Source organism: Cebus imitator, unplaced genomic scaffold (genome assembly GCF_001604975.1).
Source record: "Cebus imitator isolate Cc_AM_T3 unplaced genomic scaffold, Cebus_imitator-1.0 Scaffold256, whole genome shotgun sequence".
NCBI lineage: Eukaryota > Metazoa > Chordata > Mammalia > Primates > Cebidae > Cebus > Cebus imitator.
This window is the reverse complement of record NW_016107571.1, coordinates 1,166,551-1,182,419: the sequence shown is the minus strand read 5'-3', so window position 1 is coordinate 1,182,419 and position 15,869 is coordinate 1,166,551. Positions and strand designations below refer to the sequence as shown.

General features: G+C 57.9%; 1 protein-coding gene across 4 annotated transcripts; it reads right to left on the bottom strand.

Moving 5' to 3' along the window:
- Window positions 1-641: 641 nt before the first annotated feature.
- AMPD2 (adenosine monophosphate deaminase 2) lies at window positions 642-12,811 on the bottom strand. Of its 4 annotated transcripts, none has more exons than XM_017499279.1 (18): window positions 12,186-12,811; window positions 7,151-7,281; window positions 6,793-6,923; window positions 6,356-6,424; window positions 6,155-6,266; window positions 5,693-5,879; window positions 5,288-5,429; window positions 5,088-5,177; window positions 4,660-4,789; window positions 4,286-4,480; window positions 4,068-4,199; window positions 3,779-3,942; window positions 3,352-3,478; window positions 3,097-3,260; window positions 2,673-2,793; window positions 2,200-2,373; window positions 1,903-2,013; window positions 642-1,753 (listed from the first exon to the last, which is right to left on the bottom strand). In XM_017499279.1, exons 1-18 carry the CDS (start codon window positions 12,193-12,195, stop codon window positions 1,544-1,546), a joined length of 2,400 nt encoding a protein of 799 aa, XP_017354768.1. In that variant the 5' UTR covers window positions 12,196-12,811; the 3' UTR covers window positions 642-1,543. The 4 variants fall into 4 exon arrangements, with proteins under 4 accessions (XP_017354768.1, XP_017354766.1, XP_017354769.1 ...); XM_017499277.2 differs by lacking the exon at window positions 12,186-12,811 and adding an exon at window positions 11,213-12,139; XM_017499280.2 differs by lacking the exon at window positions 12,186-12,811 and adding an exon at window positions 8,465-8,728.
- Between the last annotated feature and the right edge of the window lie 3,058 nt (window positions 12,812-15,869).

Here is a 15,869-nt window from a genome sequence, read left to right as displayed (position 1 = left end):
GACAGACTTCTCTCCGCCCACCCAGGACCCTGCACAGCGCAGAGCACATTCCATTCTCCTTCTTTACCCAGGCAACAGACTCCAGCAACCTCTGTGCCAGAAAGGTGCTCCAGAATTGTGTATTAAACAGGGGACAGAGCTGAGGTGGTGGGGGAGGCTGAAATCAGAAGGCACCGGCTTGCTCCAACCTCTTGCAATGGAATCTGCCCGAGAGTTTGCAGATGTTGGTGCCACACCTTCCGCTTACTGAATCAGAATCTCTGAGACTGGGTCCTGGAGAGGGCCACCTAAACAAGACTCCCAGAAGCCCCTGGCCTCAGGTCTGCCTGTGGGTGCACATTCCCAGTCTTCCCCTCCGCGGCTGGAAGAGGGGAGGGTACAGGGTGGGAAACAGACACCAGCACCCAAGCTGGTGTGACAGGGATGTGCCGCAGACACGGGGCTTGGTGTCCGCCTCACAGGGGACAGGCTGGATGAGGGTCGGTCGGCGTCTCCTCTTGCCCACAGCTTCCTTTGTCAGTTTTCATGTACACAACACACACATCACCCAAGCCTAGTCCCTCCCCTCAGAATGTGCTGCACCTCCATCCACAGCCACCTCCCACCACGGCTCTCCCTCTCCCGACAGAAACCCCACCTGCCTCATTACTTAAATAATCTTTATTTTTCATGCGCTAGGAAAGATGGATCATACGAAACACTGAAGTTCACAGCAAAGGCCTCGGTCCGGAACACAACACAGGGGCCAGCTGGGATCAGGATCTGGTCAAAGCTCTGGGAACCGCACTGGGAACACCACTCCCAGGGCTGAGTGGCAGATCCAGGACCTTGCAGCGACCGTGGCCCCAGACAGAACACAAGGCAGCTGCCCTCTCCCACAGAGGCACGGGAAGCTGACACCCAAGGAGCACGTGGGCTGGGGACAGGACGGAGAGAAAGCTGCTGGGCAGTGACTTGGCGGAGATGGGGTCCAGCACCCTTGCCGCCTCCGTCTACCCACTCAGGCCAGGAAGCCCCGGGCTGTGACTGAGCTCTCAGCTCAGCTCTACCCAGTGCAAAGCTGCTGGAACCCCACAGACCCTCGGCAGCCCCGGGCCCGCAGCAGAGGTGTACAGGTCCCCTGCCTGCCCCTCGGCTACATAAAACAGAGGCCTAAACTTCAGCCCTGGCCAAAGCTTAGATTTGTCCAGGCAGGACATGAAAGGCTAGAGGGGCCGGCCCCCAACCATCCCAATCCCCCGTGGACACTGGAGAAACCCGTAGGACAGTCAGGCTTCTGAGGATCCCAGGACAGGGCCACCAGCAGGGGAGGCCCTCAGTACCTGGGCAGTCAGGTGCTACCTGAGCCCAAACAACAATGAGCAGATTCCCAGGCTTTGCCTTCACTAGGTGGCCCAGGGACAGTGACGTGGTCAGAGACATGCAAGAAAGAGACAGAGACAGAGAAGAATGGAGACATGCAGAGACCACACAGCATGGGAGGGGTCTGAGAACAAAACGTGGTCAAAGTGCTGCGATGTGGTGGGCGCTGCAGGGGCCAGGCTCACTGAGGCCCCGGGCTCGTGGCCACCGCCGCCTCCTCCGGGATGGTCTCCAGCATCTCACTCTGGACTGCTTGCGTGATGAGCGCCAGCTCCTGGCACAGGGTCTCGTGGCGGTAGCCCACGCGGATGTCTGGCACGTTGGTCCGGCGGATGTCGTTCCCCTCAGGACCTTCCTTGGTATAGTTGGGTCCCAGCCAGTGGCTCTTTACCTGTAGGATGCAGGGGTAGTGGACAGGGCTGCAGCCAGCGCTGAGGGGCTGTGCCCCACCCCAAGCCAGCCCAGAAACAGGTCAGGAGCCCAAATGTGGAGGAGGGGAGGAGAGCGGTCATGCCAAGGTCCAAGCAGACGCTGTCGTACCTTGTGGGAGAAGCCGCTCATGAGCACGCTGTTGCGGGCCAGCTCACACATATCGCAGGAGCTGAGCTTCCACACCTGGGTGGCGATGCTGTACTCCTCCATCAGCGGCTCCTGCACGGGCCAGGTTCCCTGAGCCGAGCCGTCCTGACCCGCCGCCCCTGCCCGCCTCCCCCACCTCCGCAGGACTTGCCGAGTGGCCTGCTATGCTCCACCAGCAGGGGGCAGCACCAACCCGGAGACCCCAGCGTCCCGAGACGGACGCACGCCCGCTCGCCTGGCTGCCTGCTGGGCTCTGACCTTGGTGAAATGGAACTGGAGGGGATCATCGGTGGACAGGGAGACCATGAGGCCGCGGGACAGGTACTCCGGTAGCGGATTCCGGTGGTAGCTGAGGAAGAGGCTGTTGTTGCTGAGCGGGGACATGGCGATGCCTATCTGGGCCAGGTAGTACAGGTACTGCAGGACTGGGGCCTGGGCAGGCAACAGGGAGGGAGGGCCTGTCAGGCAGCCTCGAGGCTGGGTAGAGCACAGTGGTTCTGGGGGTCCAGGCCACACCAGAGGGCAGGGGGAGGGGAATCCAGGGCGGGCCGGATGTGCAAAGGGTGAATTACAGTAAAAATCCAGTTGCGGCTCCAGGCTGGAGGTTGGGGTGGGGAAGGTAGAATCCAGTCTGAGGGTTGGGTGGGAGGAGGATCGGTTGCCGAAGGGCCAGCATGGTTCAGAGGAAGGTGTACAGTTGGGAGGGAAGGCTGGGGGGTGCGGACGCTGACCTTGCGCAGAAGCAGCCCATGGGAAATGTTCTCAGCCAGCATGAAGGCTGACACCAGGTGGTGGATGGGCCCAGCCTCCCCGCAGTGTGGCCTCAGCACAAACGTGTGGAAGCCCCTCTGCCTGGGGGACATGAAGACAGTGTCAGCTCCTGAGCCTGGGATTACCTGGGCTCTCCAGGGCTCCTGACCCCCCAACCCAGCACACATATGTCCTCCAGCCAATAACTGCACGCCTGGGATGAGAGGGACAGGGGTAGTTACTGGCTGTGAGGGCTGAGGGATGTAGCTCCAGGAGCAGAGGAAGAACCATCCAGTCCAGGCAGCAGGTGGGTCAGAGGTCTGGTGGCCCCGGCCCAGCGTGCCAAGAGTGAGGCTTGTGGGGCATGAGACTGCATGGCAAGCAGACACTGGGTGATGCAGGCACCTGCGCAGGTGGTTCAACATGGCCATGTTGGCAAAGGTGTAGTACAGGTAGTAGGCATAGGGTGGGTTGTCCTCCTCCACCCAGGCCTCGGGCAGGGGGCTTTCCAGGTTGAAGACATGGTTCTCAGGCTTAGACTCATCATCCACGCTGTCAAAACCATCCACCTAGCACAAGACCCTGGGGTCAGACCCAGGACTGCAGCTGGGCGTGGGGCCAGCTGTCCTCCCCATACCCAGCCCTGTGCTGCCTGCTCACATGCTCCAGGAACAGATGCAATTCTGGGTGGCTGGCAGGGTGCACAGTGGCCTCGAACAGTGGCAGGAAGATGTTCTCCAGCATCTCCTGGAAGTTTGCCAGCTGGCCCTTGGTACGGTACACATCACTGCAGGCAAGACATAACACGCAGGTATATGCAAGTCAGGGCCAGTGCAAGGAAACCCAGCAGGCCAGTAAGGGTCAGAGCTCAGCCCAAGAGCACAGAGGCTGAACCACACTGGAAAAGCAAGGATACCCAGGTGGGCCAGGCTGGACAGACCATGGGTGGGACCAGGAAGCCCTTCTTCATACTCAGAGGGGTTGGCAGGGACAAGGGAGGCTTAGTCATCCCAGGAGGGCAGGAGGCAGTCCCTGACCCCTTGAACATGGCCCCACAGTTTCTCCTCCCACTCCAAGGGACACTCACAAGAGGCGGGGCACCTGCACCAGCCAGCGCACGTTGGGGGAGTGCACGCGGTGCATGACGGCCCAGCGCGCCAGCTTGTCCCACTCGTCCCTCGAGCGCCCATAAATGGAGAGCCGAAGCTCTGCATTCTGGTATTTGCTCTCCTCCAGGTCCGACATCACCTCCTAGACATGAGGTGAGCTGAGTCAGAGCTCTTCAGGGGCCATCTGCCCACCCTCCTAGAGTCTCACCCCACAAAAGCCCCCAGATCCTCAGGCTCGAGGCTTGGTAGGGAAGGCTGCCTCCTTACCTTGATGATGTGAGCAAAGTACTTCCCAGATACCCTGTTGTCCGTCTTGATGAAGATCTCTCGGAGAACGGACTCCCCAATAGGGTTGTATTTGGCATTAAACTTGTCAAAGCGATGGAAAGTATTCCTGTCCTGGGGGACACGGGCAGGCTCAGGTCACCCCTGACTCCTTGTTCCCTAACTGACTCAGTCCCACAGCCCACACCACTGGCACAGACCGCATGCACATCCAGCGTGTCCACACTCAGGTCGTAGGCTGTGAGATTCATGCTCTCGAAGACCTCCCGCAGCGTCTGCTCACGGCCCTGCTCCACATGCACGATCTCCTCCAGGTGCCGCTTCATCGCCCGCTTGATGAAGCGCAGCAGGTGCTTCTGGTTCATGCAGGACGAGGCGTGGATGTGGGTGTCCACCTGGGGTGGAACAGGGCGCTGCTGGTCCACTGGAGGCCGGGAAGGTCTGGGGCCCAGGGCAGTGCGATGGGAAGGCACCCTCTGTCCTGGATGCTGCGTGGGGGGCCTGGCCCTTGGAGAGGAGGCTGGGCAGGGGTGTGGGATCAGGACATGGAGAGGACCATGGGCTGAGGGCCCACCTTGCGGATGTTGTAGAAATCTCGGTGTGGCACTTTCTTCTGGGCGGCCAGCTCCTTCATCTCATTGAGTAGCACGTGCATCTGGAACTTGGAGCTCAGGTACTGCAGCCGGCGGTAGCAGAATGACTTTCTGGGCATGAGAACAAGGCAAGGACTTAGGCCCTGAAGGGAGGCACCTGGGGAGGGCCCAGGTAGCAGTGCAAAGGGAGCAGGTGGGAGGGTGAGGAGGGAGCAGGTGGGAGGGTGAGGAGGGAGCAGGTGGGAGGGTGAGGAAGGAGGCTACCAAGAGAGCAGTAGACTGCGGTGAAGTCTAGGGCTCAGTAACTAGGAAGGGCAGGACACCAGGTGACAGGAGTCTGGGGCAGAGCTGGGGCTGGAGAATCTGGGCTGGGAGGCGAGCTAAGTGTCTGGGGTGGCAGGGGACTCACATGGGACCATTGATAATCAGGGCCATCAGCACATTGACATCAGCCACAAATTCCTGCAGGTCAGGGTATGGCAGCTCCACCTCTGAGCAGCTGGCATGGAAGGGAGCTTGGTGAGGACAGCAAGCCCGGCCCTGTGGCATCTCCCAGCCAACGCAGCCTCTCACACTGCATCCCCCCAACACACACCACACCCCTCTTACTGCTCATCGGGTTCCCTGCGGGTGTAGACGTGCACCACACCCCGCACCATGCGCAGACCCAAGCCCAGGTCCCCAGGCATGGTGCTGGGCTCACAGTGCTCATACGGGTGCTGCTCCAGCACCGGAGGGTGCACCGGGGCATCTGCAGGGTAAGTACAGAGGGTAAAGTCAGAGCAGGGCTCTTCCAAGCCGCCCGCTGCCCAGCCCAAACCCCACAGAGGGCAAGAGATGCTGAAGACCCAGTAGTTCAGACAGCTCCTGCCCAACCTCCAGCCCTGCACACCAAGAGGCTGGAAGGAGCCTGGGTGTAGGCAGAGGCAGGCGGGGCAGACGTGTCCAGGCACCAGGCTCAGGAAACCCAGGAGGCTAGGGCATGTGGGGTAGGGCAGAGATGGGGGGTCCCACCAGCAGACACAGGGGTGTCGGGGCCCTGCTCATAGGTCCGGGTCTCCAGAGGCTTTTCAGCCAGCTGCTGCAGGTAGCGGCGGGTGGTGGGGCAGAAGCTCTGCAGGGACAGGGCCATGTACTTCTCCCGGATGAAGAGCGCCCGCACCACACTCTTGGCTGCATCCAGCAGGTCTGTGAACGGCACCTGGAGATGAGGACATGCAACCACTCTACTCAGTCTCAGACTCAGAGACCTCCTCTGAGGCCGTCCCCTAGACCCCAAACTATCCCCCACTCCTGCAGGCCCTGACCCCCAGAAACACTCAGGTCCCCCTGGTCCAGCACATCAAGTGGCTCCAGCCAGCCCCTCGGCCCCTCCAGCTGCTGGAAAGAGAAACGCCCTCTCCAGCCCCACCCCCAGGCTGGGGGAGCCCACTGAGACACGGGTGATGGAGACTCAAGGCCCTGCCCCACACTCACCCCACACTTCTCCTCCCCAGAGATGGTGACCCGCTGAAACTCCCGTTCCAGCACCGCATCACGCTCCCGCAGGCTCCTGTCACCCTGCCCCTCACCCTGTTCCTTGTAGAGCCTGCAGGGGGGTGTTGAAGGGAGGGGTTTAGAGCTGGCAGAGGGGCAGGCTGCAGCTCCACAGGCCCCGCACCCCTCTGCCCTCCTCACTGTAGGTCCGAGTCACTGTCCGTCTTCAGGAAATCTTGCTTGGCCCGAAGCAGGATGTCCGGCTCCAGCCTAGAGGCAGGAGGGGTGAGAGGTCAGGCAGATCGCGAGGGCCTGCCCTTGCTCCCAGGCCCCAGCACCATGCCAGGTGCTGTGTGCACATGTTGTCACATGTGATTCTCAAAGGCAGAGCTGCAGAACCCTGTGCCGTTCTCACCCACTTTAGAGATGAGAAGGCAGACCCATAAGTGAAGCCACATGACCCGGCCACACCAGTGGCTAGAAGACAGAACAGAACCTAGCAGCCCGACTCCAAAGCCTACTCTATGCTCCCTGTACAGACCCCCAGGGGAGGGTGGGAGGCACAGGGGCAGAGAAGGGGCTCTGAAAGGGTCTGGATGGGGATGGAGGAAGGCTAGGCAGCTGTCTGCCAGGCTCACTTGACATCCTGGCTGATCTGCCGCTCCAGCCGCTGCCGCCGCTCCTCCAGCTGCTCGATGGGGCTCTCCTCGGGGAACTCATACGGGGCACTACGGAGCTCGCTCTCAGCCAGCGAGCGGCTGAACAGCTCCTGGGGGGAGGGAAGGAAGATCAGCGTGGCTGGCCCTCCGCCCTGGGGCCCTCTCCTACAGAGTCTGGGGATGGGGTGAGGGCAGCAGGACCAGGGGTACCTGGGAGAGGCTGAGGATCAGGAGACAGCCAAGCGTGAGGTAAGGGGACAGCTGAGGTGAGGGGTGTGGGGAGCAGAGGCAGGGCGTGGAGATACAGGGTGAGGGTGCGGGTGGTGCCAGGCGATACCTCGGCGATCTCCTTGCATTTGCCATCCATAGACGTGCGCAGGTCGAGCGGGAAGTGCTTGAGGCAGGGGGCGGGGCCCGGCAGGGATCGGGCAGACTGCAGCGGAGGGGCCCCCAGACCACCCCGAGCCTCTGCAGAGACAGTGATGCCAGGGTCAAACGGTGGAGGGGCAGCCCCTGAAAGCCCTGGGCCCCTACCCTGCCTAGGCCAGCTCCTGAGAGAGCCCAGGGTCGGGAAAGTGGGTATGTAGCTCCCAAAGAGCTCACCCTCACCTCTCACACAGGGACCCCTCACCCATTCCAGGCTCGGGGTGGGGATTCTGAATCTGCCCCTAGAACGAGTAGATTCATTACCTCCCTGAATGAGAACTGACTCCAGGACTAAAGCCTGCTCCCTCAGGCCATGAGAATCTCCACGTGACTACCTCGCAGAGGCAGGTGCACCTGTGTACATGTGCACACACATGCACATACGCACACAGACACCCGCAGAAACACACACCAGACACTCAGTAAGAACCAGGCGGCCACACCAAGGACCCCCAGCCTGCAGCCCCCAGAGCAGGCAAGCCAGGATCAGACCCGAGCCTGGACTAGCAGATTTTCCACTCAAAGGGGCAGGACCCTGCGCCTGACATTCTAGACCCGTGCAGCACAAGAGAAGCCACAGCCACTGCTTGGCTCTGACCTGGGCACCAGCCCTCAAGGGAAGAGGAGAGGAAGAGGAGGGCCTGGTTGGCAGGGGAACCCTACCTCCTCCCTGGAGGCCTGCCCTCTCCCCCAGGACTCCAGGGCTGCCAAGATGTGCCCTGGCCTTAGCCTGCGCCTCCAAAAGGAGCTGTCACAGTCTATGCCACTCAGGCCCCAGGACCTGGGCTGGAGGTCCCACGGAGGGCCCTGGGGAAGGGAGTGTCAGAAGCCAGGGGTCTTTCTCAACCAAGGACCAGACTCTTCATCTGTACCACCAGGAGGTTGGCACCCGAGGGCTGTGAATCGGGTCTCTGGAGCCTGCCAAGGCTTCCAGCCTACCCCAAAGGACCCTCCCTGGGCTCAGCAGCCCCAGTTCCCCAGTGGGAAGCTTTCCACACCAAACTGGCTCTCTCAGCTGCTGTCAGGAGTGCTCCCCTCCAGCACCCTCTACCCCGGCTTAGGGAAGGATTACAGGATCTGCCTTGGTAGCCAGCCTTAAAGTCTCTGTGCCCATTTCCCGATACTCCAGGACTGGTCACAAAGCTGGACAAAGGGAAGAGGGAGGGGCCTGCCCCAGGTCCAGGACCCCATCCCCTGCGCACCCTGGACCCTGCCTGAATCCTACCTGCAGAGTGCAGGCAGCTCCGGCCAGCAGCCCTGTGCCCCTTGCCCGCCTGTTTGCCAGTGAAGCTGCAGCCAGTCCCTCAGGGGCTGGCACAGGCTGTACCAAGTGCAGCTGCAAGCAGGGGAGACCCTGAGATAGCTGTGAGCACGGAGCTAGGGGAGTTCAAGGGAGCCCGGAAACCAAGGGAAGGCGCATCAGACTTAGAAGACAAACTCCAGAACTAAAGAGGGCCTTCACCTCTACAGTGCCAGGGAGGACCCAGCCAGATGCAAGGCTCCTAGGGGGAGAAGCAGGGTAGGCTGATTTGGGCAGGCCAGGCTAGCAGGGAGGAGCCAAGCCTCCTTAAAATCCACTGCCCTAGGGGACAGCGAGTGGGCAGGGCCTGGCTGGCTAAAGGGTAAGAGGGGAGAAAAAGGAGGGGAGCAGCTCCCTCCACACCCGCAGCCCCACGTCGGCTTCCCCTGGCAGTGGCCTTGTTGCTCAGCACTGTCCTCTGGGCCCTGACTATGGGGTCCCTCAGGAGAGACAGGGCCTCTGCTGGGGAAGGAGCTGGCTGGCAGCTGAGGAAATGGCCCAGTCTAGATGGGGGCCAGTCACTGAGGCTTCCCCGCCACCCAGCTGCTCAGGGAACTGGTTCGCAGGCTCCTGGACCTGCAGCGCCTGTCCAAGCTACCATCAGGGAGGGGACAAACTGTCCAGGATAAGTTCGGGAGAAAGGGAGCTGGGATTTGGAGGGTGTGGGTCTGATTCTGTTCCTGCTGACAGACATGTCTCTACCTACCTCTGGGAAGCTCTGGGTCCTCATCTGCAAGTGAGACAATATGTGGTCCCTTCCTGCCTAGCCACAGCTGCTGTAAGACTCACAGAGATAATGGCTATGCAAGTGTTCTGCAAAACACCAGGCTGTGTTGAGGTGAGGGCCTACAATTATGAACTCCTGGGGCCCTCAAATACTTTCTACTTGTCGCCCCACCCATTGAGAACAGTGGAAGGCCCAGTGCAGGGCGAAGGCAAAGGCCAGTAAAGGGCAGTGAACTTGGCAGGGGTGGAGATGGGGGTGACTCTATCTCTCACTTGGAAAAGGACAACATAGGAAGAGGAAGAAAAGAGGGGAACTTGCCTCATCCCCAGAGCGTAAGATCTTTTCTTGCCCAAGAACCCTGATTCTACACACCTCCTCCCTACATATGGCCCCAGACCACTTCTAACTCCATCTAGAGGAGGCAGACCGCAGACCCTCATGGTTGGTTCATACTGGGTCACCAGGAGTTGAGTCAAAGGCCCAAATCTCAAGCCTCTTTCCTAGCAGGGGGGTCTGGGGCTCCACAGCAATCCTGCGGTGAGCAGGACAGATTCCAACAGCCAGCACCATCCCCCTAGCCTGCCAAGCCACTCTCCAGGGCTGCTACAGGCTCACTGAAGGTGACACACAAGCAGTAACCTCTACGCTCTCAGAGGCCAGGCCTAGAAGACTCAGGTCCCTACTGGTCCTTTCTCTAGGGGTCAGCACCGCACACTCACGGAGGAGTCAAGCAAAAGCCAGAAGGGGCCGCTCCACAGCCACTCCCACCAACTCCGAGATTCTGAGCACCCCACCTCCCCTCCCGACCAGGAGCCCCTCACACACTGCCAGGACTGCCTCAGTAGGCACGGAGGTGTCCGGGGCTTTGACCCACAAGTATCAGATGCTCTTACCATCTCACCACCGAAGGGTCTCTGGTTCTTGGCTAGATCCGTACCAGTTGCCCTACTGCTGACCCAAACAGGGCCAGGGAGGGACCCACCCAGAGGATACCCTTTCTGGATGGCACAGGCCTTGGGACAGTGCAGACCTTGCGCCAGGCATCTTCAATGAAACAATGGGGGATGTTGATAATTGGGCTGTAGCTACAGACTGCTGCAGGGGTGGGAGCAGTCAGCAGGATCTGGTCATCAAAGTCAGGGTGGGTCCTTCCTTAGCCACAAGGCCTGGGGGCAGACGGCAGGCAGACAGCCCTCTGCAAGCACACAGCCAGGCGGCCAAGCCCTCACTGAGACAGGCACTGCCGCACCACGTTGCCTGCTCCAAATGGTGCAGAGATGCTTACTAGAGTGAGAGACGAACCAAAGGGTGCAGGAGCACACGCAGTGCAGGCAGCAGCCCCAGGCTGAGCCCTACACAGACCTGACCAAGGACACCCCATGCTCCTAAGGAGGCTCACAACATAGACCAGGAATGAGCAAATAGCAAACAATAGATACAGTCAAGCCCCCAGCTGTGGGATGCCAGCCAGGAATGGTTGTGCCCAGATGTCAGACTCCCAGTGAAGGGGATCCCGAGGTGGCGTGCTGGAAAGAGGAGCTAGCCACAGGAGAACAGCCTGAGCCCGCCTGGTAAAGGCACAGGCGCCAGTCAGAGCAGCCAGTCCGCAAAGCAGTCAGTCCCACACACCCCCACTCCATTCACACACGCTTCACACGCAGTCTTAGCACATGTACACGCTGACACGTGTGCATACACACCTCTTGCTGCACCCACACCATGCCCACTGCTGTGACAGGACAGCATCCCTGGCACAGACATCTCATACCCACATCCGTCTTCCCTACCCCACCTTCCAAGCCGGCCGTCCCTGAGACTGAGGTTGAGGGGCACCACCGCAGAAGGATGCCAGAGGAGGTGGCCCCCTCTGAGGGACCAGCCGCTTAGGCGAGAGGCGGTGGGACAGAGCCTAGCATCTATCCTGAGGCCAGGAAGCACACACTCACCTGGAGCTGCAGTGGAGGCCTGCGGGCTTGCCCGCTTCTTAAAGGGATATTTGGCCTTGGGCTTGCCAGAGCCAGATGGATAGGATGCCATGGCTGGGACCACGGCGGCGACAGCGGGGGAGTCTGAGAGGCACCGGCTGGGGCCTGGCTCTGCCACATCCAACCCCTTCCTCCGCCCCGCCCCCAGCGGGAGTGACTGATGCAGGAAGCAGCGGCTCCGCAGGCGGAAGAGGCCCTGGCCACGATTTCTCCTGTTGTCTAGGCAACCTCGGGAAGTGGGGCCTCCATCTCTGCCCCTTATTCCTCCCCTCCCTCCTCAGTCCCTGGAGTGACGTGACTGATGATGTCTGGGCCTGGCGGGGGGCGGGGGAGGGGGTGGGCAGAAAACAAGACGGGGAAGGGCCAGCCCCCAGCTCTCCACTAACCCCCCCAAGAGCCCTCATCCCCATCATGCCAGGGCTCCAGGGCAAACAAGCCAAAGTCCAGGCTAGCTGGTCCTTCCAGCTAGCCTGAAAGAGAAAAGAATAACAAACAGGAATTCAGCCGCGAGTGAGCCCAAGCTCAAACACCGTCCTCCCGGGGCAGGGCAGGCTTACATACTCCGTGAAAACCCAGCACCCCTTTTCCTTCCCCATCTGACCCTCAGCTCCAGGTGTAGCCCAGCTCTGGGAGGAGGGGGAAGAACCGAGAATCCCAGCCCAGGAGGGAGGGGCTTGTCTTGGGAAAATTCCACCGTCGCCAAAAAGGTACCTCCTAGGAAGGCCAGGAGACCCCCTTACCTGGGGGTCTGAGACAGAGACCCTAGCCTCTTCGGATTTCTCCTCTGACTCTGCTCCCCAGGCCCTCCTAGGAGGAGCTGACCGCCTTCTCTAGGTCCTGCAGGCTGCGCTGGGGCTCCCACTCTCTTGTCACCCTGGCCACAGCACTTCTCTGTCCCAGAGACCTTCCCTCCAACGCCCGCACACACACTCACCTGAGGCCATGCTGCCCGAGTCCCGAGGGGAGGCTGCCCACGAGGGTGCACAGCAGAAAGCCCGGGTCCTGTGGGAGAGCAGGGGGGTCGGGGCCCAGACCCCGGCCAACTCGTTCCAAGGGCCCCCGCCCGGGCACTGAGATGGGGGAAGTAAGGTAGTCTTTCAAAATTGTCGGCTGGCCGGAGGCGGACTCCTGCAGACCTCGGCAGCCGGACTGGCCTCAAGGCGACCCCGGCGTCGCGACCACCCAACCCCGCAATCGAGAGGCGAGTAGGCCACGTGCTCCCAAGAGAGCGGGACCCGGAACTCGTCCACGTTTCTCTCAACACTCCCTGGGCATTCAGGGTCGGACTTCCGCGGCCGGACTATGGGGGAGTCACGCAACAGGTGCGACCCCACCAAAATCTCGCCGGCTACGCGCCAGGCTCTGCGGCCCTTGGCCCCGCCCCGCCTGGCCCCGCCCCCGCCTGGCCCCGCCCCCGCCTGCCGACCCCGCCCCGCCATTTTTTCTCTTCCTGGGCGCCACGTGGGCAGCCACCACACCGCCGTAGGGCTGGCCTGAGCCGACCCTGGGTCTCAGGCCAGTTCCGTGCGTCAGCTTCCTCATCAGTAAGATGGAGTAATGACGGTATCTCACTCAAAGGGGTTACTGTGAAGATTAAACGTAAAGTCCCTTTACACAGTGTCTGGCACGAAGTTAGGGCCCAATGAAAGGTAGCTGAATCCTGTCCCAGGATTCATTTTAAGCAGAAGTCCTGCCCCTGCCATCTCACCTGCTCGTCTGTTTTCTTCCGGCCGGCGTAGGCAGGCAGGATGTGTCCTGCAATTTTAGCTCCCCCTCCCAAATTTCTGTATTCGGTGGTTAAGAGCTTTAGCCAGAATGTGCAGGTTCAAATCCAGACTCCACCTACTTCCTGACTTGACACTGGGCAAGTTACCTAACTTCTCTGTGCTTCTATTTCGTCTGTAAAATAAGTGTAAGAGTAGCTGCTTTATGTGGTGGTTAAGATAAATGAGTTAAATAACTGCTTAGACCTGTGCCTGGCCTGCAGTGAGTACTCAATGTTCATGTATTATCATTGCTTTAGTCTTGATCTTGGTTCTCTACTGGCATTCATAGGGTGATTCATTTGCAGCCATTCTGGGATCTGCAGACATCCTGTTCAACAAGCATCCCCACTGCCAAGGGGTAGAGAATCCGACTTAAAGGGAACTTGTGGAGGGAAGTCCCTAAGACTTCACTGAATACAATTAAATGCATTAGCAGCAATTAATCTCTTCCCTATTCTCCCTCTTGCAGAAGGCCTTTAAACCCCAGTACCCAGTTGTTCTAATGCTGTTTGTCTGGCTCTTCCCAGTTCTCGCCACCCCCACCGAGGAGTTCCTTCCCAAACTCTGCCTCCCTCTTGTCTCCCCACATTGGATTCTGGACCCTGAACCCTGTTCTCCACCTGCATCTGATGTCACTTCCATTGATCCCTGTCTGCTGTTCCCTGAACAAACTTAAAAACCTTGGCCTCTTCACCTCACACAGAATCTATAAAACTAAAAAGAGAACAAAGAGATATCATGTTTACTTATCAAAAGAGCAAAGACTAAAAAACAAAACAAAACGAAAAAAACAGAAAACAAACCCTTATGCAGGTGGCAAGGGTATAGTTAGTGAGACGGGCGACACACACGTACATGTGCACACACACATTACTGGTGGCCTTAAGTACGGATAGAATCTGAAAGCCATCTGGTAATATATAATCAAAAGTTTCAAAAAGGCTCTTATTATTTGACTCAGTAATCAACTTTCTGGAAGTTGTTTTTCTAAACAAAGCTGCCAGAAAAATATGTATCCAAAAAGTTGCTCAGCACCACCATGTGTATTGCATAGAAAAGTTAGACGCTTTAAAGACAACAATAGGGGAATGTTTATGTAATATTCACACCATGAAATGAGGCCATTAAAAATTGTTCTTGGAGAAATGTTTAATGCTGTGAAAATATTTACAATATAAAGTTAGGTAAAAGAATGGATGCAAAACACTATATGTAGGATGGTCCTACTTATGTGATATGCATGGGTAGAAAAGAAACACACCAACAAGTTTACAAATGATTATCTGTAGTGATGGAACTATGGGTTATATTTATTTTCTTTATATTTATTTGCATTTTAAAAATTATCTATAATACATACCCATAACTTTTATAATTAAGGCGATAGAAATCAACAAAATCTGTAAAAATCTGCAATTGCCTCCATAGTCCCCCCAACCCAGACTTCCCTGGGTCTTAACCCCAGACTTAAACAATTCTATTTATATTTATGGCCCACTGAATTGGTCTTGGGGCCCTTAGGGATTTTGAGGCTGCTGGACTCTCAAGAATGAGTAAAATAAATCTCAAAAATCAAGCACCATGTAACTACATAGAATGTTATGTATCTTCTGATAAGATGCAAATGTTGACATAGTTTTTGTTTGTTTGTTAGTTTGTTTTTTGCCCAGGCTAGAGCGCAGTGGCATGATCTCGGCTCACTGCAACCTCTGCCTCCCGGGTTCAAGCTTCTTCTGCCTCAGCCTCCTGAGTAGCTGAGACTACAGATGCGTGCCACCATGCCTGGCTAATTTTTGTATTTTTTAGTAGAAATGGGGTTTCACCATATTGGCCAGGCCGGTCTCAAACTCCTGACCTTGTGATCCGTCCTCCTCGGCCTCCCAAAGTGCTGGGATTACAGATGTGAGCCACTGCACCCGGCAGACATAGTTTTAAAGATAGTATCTTGCATTGGGCAGGCCTCTCAAGGGTCCTGCTTAATACAGACCTACCTACCTAAGCAGCCAATAGGTAGCAATCCTCGCCCTCCAGCCCAGGCAAACCAATTCATTAGTTCCTTTGTGCTCCACGCTAGTCCTACGTGCAACACACCCTTCACTCTACAACCCTCCCGTATTTCCAGGTCATCTGGTATATTATCGCTGGTAGGAAGTCGGCCCTGATAACAGTTAAACATCAGTCCCTCCACCCACTCAATACCAGGAAAAATCTCAGTGAGGTTTCATTGTCTACGCAGAACAGAGCTTGGGAAATAAAGGAGTGAGTCATCCTATGGCCTGGGCTTTTTTCACATTGAGGCCCTAACATTGCCTTTGAGCCTCTGGGATCTTCCCCAGCTCCGAACACAGCTTCCTCCCCTCCTAGCCTGTTCCCCATAGGGCTCCTTAACTGGCCCTTCCAGAATCCCAGCTCTGTAAGGATGGTGCACTCCTGTTTCTCTGAAGAACTGCTTTTCTTTGCTTCTGGATTTCAGGTCAGTTTGATGTCAGCCTCCCTAGGCCAGAACACTCTTCACAGTTAATAAACTTGGGAGAGAATACCTGCAGCTCCAAGAAGGTCCTTGGCCAGGGCGATTTCCCAAACCATACCTTGTGCCTAGGCTCTTCTAGAAACAAGCTGTTCAGCTCTGGTTTCTGAGCTGCTCCCAGCAGCCAGCTCCCTCTCTCCGCCCCCTCAGTCACCCAGCATTGTGTTTATAGCACCATACAGCTGTTTCCCTCTGTACTTGTCTATACGACTCCAGTGGATTTTAGCCAAACCCCTTCCATTGAAGGCCCTTCCCTGGCTGGCTCCAATTTCCCTCTCTTGCCCTCATCTTCACCTCCCAGCCCTCCACTCCATGCACTTTTCAC

What these genes read in the sequence shown, in the direction of transcription:
- AMPD2 (XM_017499277.2), bottom strand. Translation starts at nt 11,303, where the DNA reads ATGGCATCCTATCCATCTGGCTCTGGCAAGCCCAAGGCCAAATATCCC. An exon ending in GGCCTCCACTGCAGCTCCAG is followed by an intron (nt 7,282 to 11,212) that starts GTGAGTGTGTGC and finishes CTGTCTCTGCAG; the next exon opens with AGGCTCGGGGTGGTCTGGGG. An exon ending in CAGATCAGCCAGGATGTCAA is followed by an intron (nt 6,425 to 6,792) that starts GTGAGCCTGGCA and finishes TCCTGCCTCTAG; the next exon opens with GCTGGAGCCGGACATCCTGC.